Source organism: Hyperolius riggenbachi, chromosome 1 (genome assembly GCF_040937935.1).
Source record: "Hyperolius riggenbachi isolate aHypRig1 chromosome 1, aHypRig1.pri, whole genome shotgun sequence".
In the NCBI taxonomy this organism is placed as follows: Eukaryota; Metazoa; Chordata; class Amphibia; order Anura; family Hyperoliidae; genus Hyperolius; species Hyperolius riggenbachi.
Genome location: NC_090646.1, coordinates 417225586 through 417238062, shown reverse-complemented (window position 1 = coordinate 417238062; position 12477 = coordinate 417225586). Strand labels below are relative to the sequence as shown.

At 40.3% G+C, this 12477-nt stretch overlaps 1 protein-coding gene across 1 annotated transcript in view; it reads right to left on the bottom strand.

Moving 5' to 3' along the window:
* The window catches only part of LOC137522071 (transmembrane channel-like protein 1), an 87664-nt gene that overhangs the window by 6437 nt on the left and 68750 nt on the right, over positions 1–12477 (bottom strand). Inside the window, exons 15-17 of the mRNA XM_068242113.1 lie at positions 10464–10531; positions 4693–4932; positions 427–552 (exon numbers count right to left, since the gene is read on the bottom strand). Of these exons, the coding sequence (XP_068098214.1) occupies positions 427–552; positions 4693–4932; positions 10464–10531 (434 nt within the window). The remainder of the gene's footprint in view (positions 1–426; positions 553–4692; positions 4933–10463; positions 10532–12477) is intronic.

The following is a 12477-nucleotide window of genomic DNA, read 5'->3' as shown; positions in this document are numbered from 1 at the left end:
ACATCCCCAGTGGCATAACTAAATATCATGGGGCCCACCAGTAAAACTTTGATGGGGGTCCGTAATCTTCACACCATTTCCCTTGCCAAGACCTGGTGACCCCCACAGTCTGGGGGCCCATCTAACAAGAGTCCTAAAACAAGTGTGGCCATCATAATCTTTCCATACATAACAAGTATAGCCACAAAAACAACTGATCAGAAGAATGGACCCCTTTATCGGAGGGAGTGAAGTAGTAGTTGGGCCCCCCTTACAGCTCTGGGCCCCGCTTCAGTCGCAGGGGCTGCTCCTCCCACCACTACCACCACTGTCATGACTGTATAGTCTCTACACTCCTAATACGCAGACACACACACAACTCATTCTTTTCATATTTTGTTGGTGCACAAACAGTCCTATTTTTTGCCAGCTTTATTTTATACTTACACCATGAGAAGGATAAAAGGTAGAATAAGTCCCGGGTTTGAAGCATAGCTAAACACTTTAGCAAACCAAGCAGGGAAGTCATTTTCTAAGGTCTCCCCAATAACTTCAAACATTCTTTGCTTTCCACTAAAAATAAAGAATATTTCAGTATATTTGTTTGCAGCTATTCAAAAACATTGACAACACAGACTACTAGTTGTAATTGCGCTGATGAATGACTTCCGATCTGGTGATGTGGACTATAGCTGGGATGCATCAATTAATTGTGCCGAAAGCAAATTTTGGCGCGGCTATACTTTCAATGTAAACTTACTGGTTAAGAAAGTACATTTTGGGCAGAATTATGTCATTTAACCTTTATATACCATAACAGTTACATATACTGGTACAAGCAGGCAGTGACGGATCTAGGGGGGAGCAAGCGGGTATCTTGCCCCAGGCGCAGTTTGTTGAATTCTTAAAAAGGCAGCAAAATGAATGGCAGTTTAGGCGCCAAAACCTGAGCTTTAGGCGCCAAAACCTGACCTTGCCCCAGGCGCAACTTGGTCTTGATCCGTCCCTGCAAGCAGGGGCATAGGGGCCACGGTCACAGCAGTCGCCTGTACGACCGGATCACGGCCTCTGAATGGTTATTACCATAACAGTTAGGCTCAACACACACCATACAATCTTGGTTGTTCAATCTTACCACTTTCATGTAGTATAAGAGCTTATCCAACCAATCATTCAAGATATTTTTAATCTGTTGGCCCTTATACTACATAGATTTGGTAAATCTGTACAACCAAGATTGTATGGTGTGTGTTGAGCCTTATATTGGCAGCCACAACAGTTGAATGGTTTCAGGGAGGTTGGTGCTATGCAGAGGCGGTGGGAAACTAGTGTTCGGAGTAGGTAGGGGGTAGGTTTCATCATGGATTTTTAAATAGATGCAGTTGCTTGGGAGTCTCCTTAATTCGTTCATTTCAGAGTGGATGGCCTAACTGGTGTATTTCCCAGTTTGATACGTAAATAAACCCCTATGTTTTTTTCAGCAACCCTAGGAGTAAGGAAAATGTGCCAATTCCTTTCTGCCTATTAGTGAAATTTTTCTCTTGCTAAAAAAATGGCTATATGTATAAGCATGTATTAGCACTGCATAAATGTTTTTGAAATATAAGGTTATTAGTCAGTCAATTTTCTAAAATGAGTTAAAGCCCAAGTTTTTCAGAACAGACACACCAGAAAACTTCATTTCCCTGCACAATTACTACTGTTGCTTATTTTCCACACCCATAAAAATGTGTGGTCAGTTTGTACCATTAATCCTACATATAGGGCCTGATTCACAAAGCGGTGCTAACAGTTAGCACGCTGGTGAAAAGCCCTTTATCATGCCTAAACTCAGTTTAGGCATGATAAGTTTAGGTGTGATAAGTTTAGGTGTGATAAGTTTAGGCATGATAAGTTTAGGTGTGATAAGTTTAGGTGTGATAAGTTTAAGCGCCAACTGCGTTAGCACCACAGTGCACAGCTGATCAAATGTTTTACGCTAGCAAAGACTGGTGCACTTTGTATAAAGTTTAATGGCGCTGCTTTGCGTGCGGGACTTTGCAAGCGATCTAACTTATCTAAACTTAGCATGCCTAAACTTATCACACCTAAACTTATCATGCCTAAACTTATCACACCTAAACTGGCTTTTCACCAGAGTGGTGCAATGGTTATCATGCCTAAAGTCTCTAACTGGGTTAGCACCGCTTTGTGAATCGAGCCCATAGTCTTGAATTGAAAGGTTTATTTTTCACCCAAGGTGGAATTTCCCTTTAAGGCATGTCAGTGCCCTCTAGTGGACTCTGTAACACATTACATCTTCATAAACGGATCTAGACAGAAAAATTAGGAATGTTCATTTTTGAAAGACACGTGCACATCCTCCAAATGCCCCACTTATTTAGCAAACATACTTACTCCACAAAGACAAAGTAAGCAATATGTTTGCCATGTGTGCCATGTCCTTGCTTGTAGCAACTTAAAATGTATTCTTACCATAGATACAGTAAGTGTGTAAAATACTATGCAGTCAATTCATCACAGATAAGTAAATAATAAGTGTGTCAAGCACAGTAGACATGCAGAGGAATACAAATGCTCTCTAGTATTATAGGAGTCCTCTGTATGAGTGTATTGAGAATACAAAGGGGTGATTTTTCAAGGGGGCTATAACAAAAACAAAATTGCCAAAAATTAGATAATGCACCAAAAAATATATGTAACCCCCCCCCCCCCCCATTTTCCCTCCCTATATATACCTTTTTTTTTTCTTTTGTACCTGGTCATGGTGCCTTTACCTAACTGCAGGAACTGTGCAGTGCCAACTGGATTGTGTGTTTTTTTTAGTTAGAGTAACAAGCTTTTCTCAGCATGCAAAATAACCAAGAGCTTCCTATTTTAGATAAGATAAAGACTTTATAACCAGAAGGTAATTGAATCTCAGGTCTGCATTAAGAGTTAACATAGTGATGTTACCTAGTTATCTGGTTTGCTGAGGGAGGGACAGAAAGCTGTGGCAGGAAAAATTAACACTGAGTTGGGTTAAAAAAAAGAGAAAAGAGAAAAGAGCACAAGCAATGTCACTTTTGCCATCACAGAGGAACAGTAAGGGCCCTTTTCCACTAGCGCGTTTGCGCTGGCTGAATCGGAAAGTCGCAAACCGCTAGAGATTTTACAATCGCTACGGTTTGCTTTTTAACATAGGAATCGCGGTAGGTCATTTCCACTACCGCAATTCATTTTTTACAGGAACGCGAACGCGCGGCGGAACGATTATTGCCGCGATTTTGCTTTGCAGTGCATAGCATAGCAAAATCGCGGCCGCAAACATCGGGAAATCGCCGGTAATTTTTTAGCTTTGCGATTCAGCAATCGCTAGCATTCAGCGTGAATGCTAGCGACTGCTAGTGGAAAAGGGCCCTTAAGATGGAAACCAACAGAAATATTTTTTCTTTTTTTTTCATATCCCATTTCTCCTAAATCTGACAGTGCACACTAAAAATAACATATAGTTAAGCTAAATAAGTAATTTTTTCCTGGATTTTTCAGTTTATATAGATTTTCATCCCACTGTATCCAGAATTTCATACTACTGTATATAGAAAGTGTGAGCTAATGAAAAATTCCAATTGCAGATTTACAGTTTAATATAAGCCATTAGTATGTGACCTATGATGTAGAATTTATTGAGTGATTCCTGGCAGTCCCTGCAGAGCTTTATGCTCCAGGCAATGTCTGCAGTCATCACTAGGGAAAACCCGCTCTGATAAAGCATTATTATGAAGAGTATATTAATAAATGCATCACCTTTTTTTTAATGAAACCAGAGTATATAAACAGAAGCAGCCTGTAGCATAACTTTATCACACAAAATGAACTCTTCAGTATATTAAAAAACAAAACAAGCATGTACTAATTATATATCACCACCAGGTGGTAGTAGAACTCTCTGCTTAAATACAGATCTCACCTCACACTGCACTTTATAATCCCCACACATCACAATTGAATTGAGATCAGAAATAGATTAATAATGCATAAAGCCCATTGGTACATACTACAGTATTTGCCTAGAATGATGTTCATAAAACACTTACAAAAAGCCATATAAACAAAGTGAATATATGAGACATATATACTGAACAAAGTAGTGACTGTTAGCAGCTATGTACATGTTATGTCCATCAGTGCTGAGTGAAGCGTCTAGGATGTCTCTGTAGTATGGAACATAAAAATTAGCTACCAAGAAGGCACTAAGGCGAGCCTGTCCTTGGGTGGGCTTGAACTGCCATTCTATGGCTTGACAGCCGTCGCCAGGCTTTTGGTTCGATCCCCCGGCTAATACTTTACTGCTAAACAATTAGCTACCAAGGCACTAAGGCGAGCCTGTCCTTGGGTGGGCTTGAACGGCCATTCTTTGGCTTGACAGCTGTTGCCAGGCGTTTGGTTCGATCCCCGGCTAACATTTTACTGCTAAAGTAAAAGTAAAGTAAAGTAAAGCAGTGTAGTATGCAACATTTGATCACAGTTTGTAATCTACCTGGCCAGGTCATTCTAGGTTAAGGGAACCTCCACACCAGGGTTCAGGATAGAAGTAAAGACTACGCAATGAGGTGATTGTCTTCTTCTTCCTCCACAAAATACACTCTTTCACCAAAACAGAAATTTGTAGAAACTGCTCTTTAAATAAGGCTAGCTTTGAAACATCTAACGTGACATTGGAAAGTACATTACCTGAATGGACCACAATCAAAGGATGGTGGTATGGAGACAATTGTATAAATGACAGGCAGCATAGCCAGAAACAGAATGAAGAGCAACATGGCCATGTAGAAGTTGTTGGATCTAGAGGCTTTGAAGACTCTTGCATGGGGCACATTGCAGCACATTACAGCCCAGCACTGCAGGTACATGGATGTATGAAGACGGAACACATTAATGGCAGGCAGGCATGGAGCATAGAATGATCCCATCCTGAAAAGAAGCACATATAAATGTATAATAAAACAGCATGTGAGTATCCATCGACATGAGCGGTGATGCTAAGCTCTTATACTTAAAGTGACTCTGTAACAAAAATTACAACGTTTTTTCTACCATCCTTCAAGTTCCTAAACCTATTCTTATGTGTTCTGGCTTACTGTAGCTCTTTCTACTATAACCATCTCTGTAATAAATCAATGTATCTTTCCCCTGTCAGACTTGTCGGCCTGTGTCTGGAAGGCTGCCAAGTTCTTCAGTGTTGAACTGTTCCTCTATGCACACTCCAGTGTGTGTTTTATTTACATAAGCCAGCAGCTTCTCTGCTATCTTATCAGTGATAGAAGAGAGCTGGATAAAAATCCTCCTCTGGAGGCTGTGAAAGGAGCTGGTCTGTCACATACTGAGGAATTAACGACATAGGTAGAGCTGTCTGCAGGAAGCCTGTAATGTTCAGTGCATGAGAGAAGCTGGAGACAGAAGGTAAACACACACAAGTGATCTCTTGAGATTCAGAAGTAAGGCTGTATACAGCCTGCTTGTGTATGGATGTATTTTCTATGTGTGGACATGCTGTACATCAACCTACTTCCTGTTTTGGTGGCCATTTTGTTTGTTTATAAACAAACTTTTTAAAACTGTTTTTGACTACTTTTAATGCGGCGGGGAGCGGTGAAATTGTGACAGAGGGTAATAGGAGATGTCCCCTAACACACTGGTATGTTTACTTTTGTGCGATTTTAACAATACAGATTCTCTTTAACTATTTGACATTCCTGGACGTGAAACTCACGTCCAGGAAGCCATGTGCGCTCCTGCGCGTCCACGCGGCCGATCGCGCGCGTGCACGCGCGCTCCCGGCCGGCGGTTTGCTAGCCAGTGAATCAGTGAATCGGGCAACGGTGCCCGATCACTGATTCCTCTCCCCCGCAGAAAAAGCGACAGCTTCTCTCGGAAGCTACGCTTTTTCTGCTTCCTATGTCGCTCTAAGCGTACGTGGTACGCTTAGAGTGACGTCACTGTAAACAACTCATGGCTGCCATCTTGTGGCCAAAAAGTAAACTACATCTTAAGGTTAAATAAAAATAAAAATACACATATATTTACAAAAAAAATACAATTTCAATCCCACCCTCCCAAAAATACCCACATAAAATGTTTAATTAAAAAAAAAAAAAAACATTACAATTAAAAAAAAAAAAAAAACACAAATATTTACCTAAGGGTCTAAACTTTTTAAATATCTATGTCAGATTGAAATATTTCTTTTTTTTTTTTATTATAAGCTTGTAAATAGTGATGAATGCAAAACGGAAAAAATGCACTTTTATTTCCAAATAAAATATTGTCGCCATACATTGTGATAGGGACATAATTTAAATGGTGTAATAAACGGGACAAATGGGCATATACAATACGTGGGTTTTAATTATGGAGGCATGTATTATTTTAAAACTATAATTGCCGAAAAGTGAGAAATAATGATTTGTTTCCGTTTTCTTCTTATTCTTCCTTTTAAAATGCATTTACAGTAAAGTGGCTCTTAGTAAAATGTACCCCCCAAAGAAAGCCTAATTGGTGGCGGAAAAAACAAGATATAGATCAGTTCATTGTGATAAGTAGTAATAAAGTTATAGGCTAATGAATGGGAGGTGAACATTGTTCGGATGCATGAAGCGAAAAACGACTGAATGCGAACTGGTTAAAGGAACACTGTCGCGAAAATCTTAAAGTTTAAAATACAGTACATGTAAACACATACAAACAAGAAGCATGTTTCTCTTATGTTGCTGTCACCTACAGAAGGTAATAGAAACCTGACAGAACCGACAAGTTTTTGGCTAACCTATCTTTTCATGGTGGATTCTCAGCACAGCTTTTATTCTTTATAAAGACACTCCTTGAAAAAGATTTATAAAAAGATGCTGGCCAGCCTCTGTGTTTGCTGCACACTTTTTTGGCAGACGGAATCACTGCCATTCACTAAGTGCTTTTGAAAATAAAGAAAACCGTGAGAATCCCCCATGAGGAGATGGGCGAGTCCAAAACCTGTCAATTCTGTCAGATTTCTTCTACTTACTGTAAGTGACAGCAACATAGGAGAAAAGTAGTTTATGGCTCATTTTACCCTGGAAGAAACATACTTTTTATCTGTATATGTTTACATACATTTTAAGATTTTTGTGACAGTGGTCCTTTAAGATACAGAGAAGGTTGGATAGAAAGCTTAGATCAGATCACTGTGCACATATTTGGGGTGAGTGCATTCATCAAGGATCCCCAGCTCCATGCTTAAACTAAACATTGAAAATGTGGTAGAATGAAAAGTACTGTAACTTTATTTAGCTAAGCTCAGTGTTAAATCATGTATGTGTTAGCATGTGTTTCTTATCATCAGATCTGCAGTACATCTAGGGTTCATTCAGACGTGTGCATTTTGGCAGCGCGTATAGTGTGCGACACACAAGAACGGTAGGAGGGCATAGACAGCGCTTCTACCGTTCCCATCATATGCGCTGTGCAGCAGCACGATGCGCTATCGCATTTTCGGGAATCGCAGCGCAGATCCCATTCATTGTAATGAATGGGATCTGCAGCACAGCACATAGCAGTGCAGATGGCGTGTGATTGTACACGTTGCGTTCCGATCGCACAGCCATCTGCGCTAAATGATGTGACCGAGGCCTTAAAACAGCCACTGCTGAATTTTGACATTGGGTGAGCTGATTGTGAAAAGTATGAGTTAAGTGCTCTTACCGATGTTCCCAGTACTCTAAGTTAGGCCTTGCAAGGATATACTGTATTATTTGGTGTTTGCAATGCTTCTTCCTGTCAGTCCGCTATAGCTAAATATTACCTTTCTCCTTTCTAATGCCTAACTTAGACCTCTAGCTTCTCTCCCTTCAATGTACAGTTCTTCCTAGCAGCAAAGCCTAGCCTCCTAAAGGTGCATACATATGCACAATTAATGGCACCTGCAAGGATTTGGATTCGATCTCTTGGGCAATTGTTCGGGGCTGAGTGCTGTACAGACCTTTCTGCAAGTTCAAATATTTTTAAACAGATTACAAAATTTAAAGAAAATGACCTGCTCCATTCAAACCCCACCACATAAGTTATAACCCCGTTCTTTCCTATGCAGGCTGGAACTATGTAGAAGAGTAGACCTGGCAATATGGAAGTCCATTTCTTGAGCAATACCAGCCCTCATAGCTCTTAACATTCACAGCAATGCTTCACCCACTTTCCCCCTTTGCAAAACATGTTTGTTCCAGTATGAAGGACAGGATTCTCATCTCCACCCTCCTTAAAAGCCCAAAGATGAACATAAAAATAGTTCGAGACTTATAGGGAACCTGGAGGCCATCTTTAATTGGGAGGGGATTCCAGTATCCACCCTCTATCAGGTAAATATTTACAAAACACCCTTACAGTGAAACACTTTCACACGTCTTCTGTTCTTCATCTTAATTTATGTATGAGTCTGTTCCTGTGTATATGTATGTCTTCTAAATCAGTGTTCCACAACCCTGTCCTCAAGCTTCACCAACAGTGCATATTTTGTATAGATCCACAGAGGTATTTAATCAGTTCTGCTGAGACACTAATTACCTTGCCTGTGCATGTTTGGGGTTTTCTGCAAAACATGTACTGTTGGTGGGCCTTGAGGACAGGGTTTGGGAACTGTGTTCTAAACCTTCTAAACCGACAAACGACAGCAGATTAGGCTGGAGAAACATATCTCAAGCTCATTGACAGTCAGTACTGGAGCACCCCATGGCTGTGTGCTTTCCTCGCTGCTTTATTCACTATATACCAAAAACTGCATCTCCACAGATCCATCTGTAAAGGTTCTGAAGTTTGCAGATGACACAACAGTAGGTAGTATCATACAAAATGGGCATGAGTCTATATAAAGGTATGTAGTAGGACTGCTTCTATCCTGGTGCAGCTTCAACAACTTGGATCTTAATGTTCTTAAGACCATGTAGCACCTCCTCCTAATCATTGATGGATCTACAGTGACCAAAGTAGAGTCATTCAAATTTCTTGAGTCCATAATCTACGACAATGTAAAATGGGATAAAAATACTGTCACCGTCATCAAAAAAGCCCAACAGAGGATGTAACACGTACGTCAGCTGAAAACGTTTGGCCTACCGCAAAAACGAATGGTGCAGTTCTATACTGCCGTCATCGAATCCATTTTGACATCAACTTTGACTGTCTGGTTTGGCTCATGATCCATACGAGAAAAGGATGAAACTGCAGCGCATCATCCAATCAGCAGAAATAATAATTGGTGTAGGTTACCTTTGCTGCAGGATCCTTATGCTAGCAGATGGAGAAAGAGGGCAACCAAGATTTCCTCTTACCCCTCTCACCTTGCTCACTCTATCTTCCAACTTATGCCTTCAGGAGTGAGATACCATTCAGTGGCAACAAAAACTTCCAGGCATAGGAAGTTAGGAACAGCTTCTTGCCTCAAGCGGTAGCCATGCCTAATGCAGAACCATGGTAGAGCAGCTATGACTGGAAAGGATTACAGCATTGAACTGAAAATGAACACTTCTCACCTTGTTTACTACCACTTTAACTCGTATTCTGTCTTTGACTTGCAATATCTATACTGTCTGTCCTTGAATGGTATTGTCTGTGTGCGTTAAACAACTGCCAAGTCAAATTCCTTGTAAGTGTAAGCTTATTTGTCCAAGTAAAATGGATTTTGATTCTGATTCTAAATTATTTTTTATCTCTATCTTTTGATCCTTGTGTCATCTGAGGTATGTACTTTTAGTTTCTTCTGTGTACATCCATCTTCATCTTTGTGTTTTGTTCCTCTTTGCACTTCTATATACTCTTTGGGCTTGATTCACAAAGCGGTGCTAACCTACTTTGCACGTCTAAAGTCTTTAGGCGCGCTAACCAGGGTGCTAAGTAGGTCAGCACCGGTTTTCTCAATCAGATCGCGTGCTAAGTACCATAGGCTTTAATGGGCACTTCGCGCGGAGCGCCCTGTGCAGTGTGCGCGTAAAGTTTTGCGCGCGAAAAGCTTGTTTAGACGTGCTAAGGGGGTTTTCACAAGCGTGCTAACAGTTAGCACCACTTTGTGAATCAAGCCATTTGTTTTTATTTCTACACCTGTGTTCTAAATGTCTTCTTCTGTCCTTCTATCTTGCTAGAGAACCAGAATCCTGTCTTCCATACTCTTTGCATTCCACTACTAATTGGAGCTGGAGCCCAGGGATCAACAGGTTTGTATTTCCCAGCAGAGCATTCCATTGCTGCATGTCCCAATTTGCAGTGCTGCTCATTTATTTTGATGGCACTCCACAGTGAGTGATACATTATAATTAGCTCAAATTTGCAGGGCAGGAGCAAAACAAGTACATAATGTTAAAATTGCAACTGATCTAAAAAATTATAAATGTAATCTTAAGTAATTACATATTTGTTCTTTTTGCACTATGTCTAAGTGTTACAGTAGTTTACAAAGTAAAAATAAAATATCAAAAGTTTCTTACCAGATCATCCCCTGGTTGAAAATTAGCCCCAACACATTTCCACTGATATCAAATTCACAATAAGAGGGCTGCAAAAATATGAGTATAAAAAAACATGAATATTTATTATACTATATATGCAGATGTAAACAGCCACATGTAAAGCACTCTATATAATTACACATATTTGCTTAGATTATGCAACCTACAAGAACATAATATTGCATATTATGTCTTTGCTAAAATAAAGGAAACTACAATGAAACAAATAGTATATAAATGTATAAATAGATTACATAAAAAACAGAAATAATGGACAGCATTAATTTACTATTTCTTGGCACTTTTTAAATTATAAAGTGTCAGGTGTCAGATACACTTCGGGTTCGATTCACTAAGACAAAAAGCATACCTTATCAGAGTCAACATGCCTTATCAGAGTGAATGTGTCTTAAAAGGGTTAACACACCTTATCAGAGTTAACACACCTTTTCAGAGTATCATAGTGAGCGCTACGAACTTATGCCTGCTAATTGGCAATGAGGAGAGCTCCACTCGTCCTGCCCTGAGCCCCTGCGGGTCCAATCACTTTAAAAGACATTATCCTCGCACTTTGATTGGCCCAATAGGCTGCCAGTCACTTGACAGGAAACCTGACAGGCAGCCTAAGTGTTTGGACCCGCAGGGGCTCAGGGCAGGACGAGTGGAGCTCTCGTCATTGCCAAATAGCAGGCATAAGTTTGTAGCGCTCCCTATGCTACTCTGATAAGGCATGTTAACTCTGATAAGGCATGTTAACTCTGATAAGGCATGGTAATGCTGATAAGGTGTGTTAACTCTGATAAGGCATGCTATTTGTCTTAGTGAATCAAGCCCATAGTGTGGTAATTACTTAGAAATATTTTTTATCACTTGATTAGAACGCAGGAAGTAGGGAAATTTCTCCAAGAGTGACAGAGACAGAAAAAAATATATTAAAAAAAATTAAATATTTTTTGTACAGTGACGAAGCAATCTTTATTTCTTCTCCTTGAGACCACCACTTTATATAATATTATCACAAAGCTCCACTGAGGTTCCAAAGACAGCAAGGAAGTTCCTTTTGGAACTTTCTTGCCATTTAAAGTTGAATGTTAGTGTCAGGAACCAGCCCCGTGGCACACCTGCAGATACGGTCCCCGACTGCGGGTTTGACCAGATCGAGAGGGGGAGCAGCCTTATTCAAGCTACCACAAGGCTATTACCCCTCAACACACTTCTCACTGCCACCACTAGCTGCTGCTAGACACTTCCCACTCTGAGTTGAGTGGTCTGCCGGTGCTTTCGTATTTGGGTCAGCTTTTGCCCTTTAGGCCAAATACTGGAACGCCACACACACAATACAATCACACAGTAGCAAGGCACAATCAGGCACTGAACTTGTAACGCAAATTACACTGCAGTCTCTTTCTCTAGGCTATGAGCTTTGGCTTAGTACAGCAGAAGTCAAACTTATTAAATAAATATTTAATATTCCAAAAAGTGGAACTGTGCAGACAATAATATATATACAAAAGAGTTACAAAAACAAAATAAAAATTACAAGGATAAAAGTTACAAAGATACACAAGACAATTTGCATAATAATAAAACGGGGATAAACGTTACCAATACGAGGTCTAACTTGGTTGTGGGAAGACACGATTTTTTTCTGATTTGCTTAGGATCATCTCTAGCTATGCGCTACTTCCAGAAGAAGATGATTTGTGAAGGTCTTCTGCGGGCTCTTATAGGCCAATTTGTTGCCCGGGGCAATGGATGTTCAGTCCCACAACTAATGCAATTTCCCCAAAGTGTGACATCACCGGCTGCAGAGCCCCCTGTCACACCTGGGCTAGCTGTGACATGCAAATGTCAAGGCTTTTCCTGTCCCACTTTGAACTTTGCAGACATTTCCCATCTCCCCATAGATCTAATTTCCACAGGTAAAATTGTATTTTAGCACACACATCAAAAAGACTTCCCTACTCCAGGTGACAGGTGACAATTGCCCAAG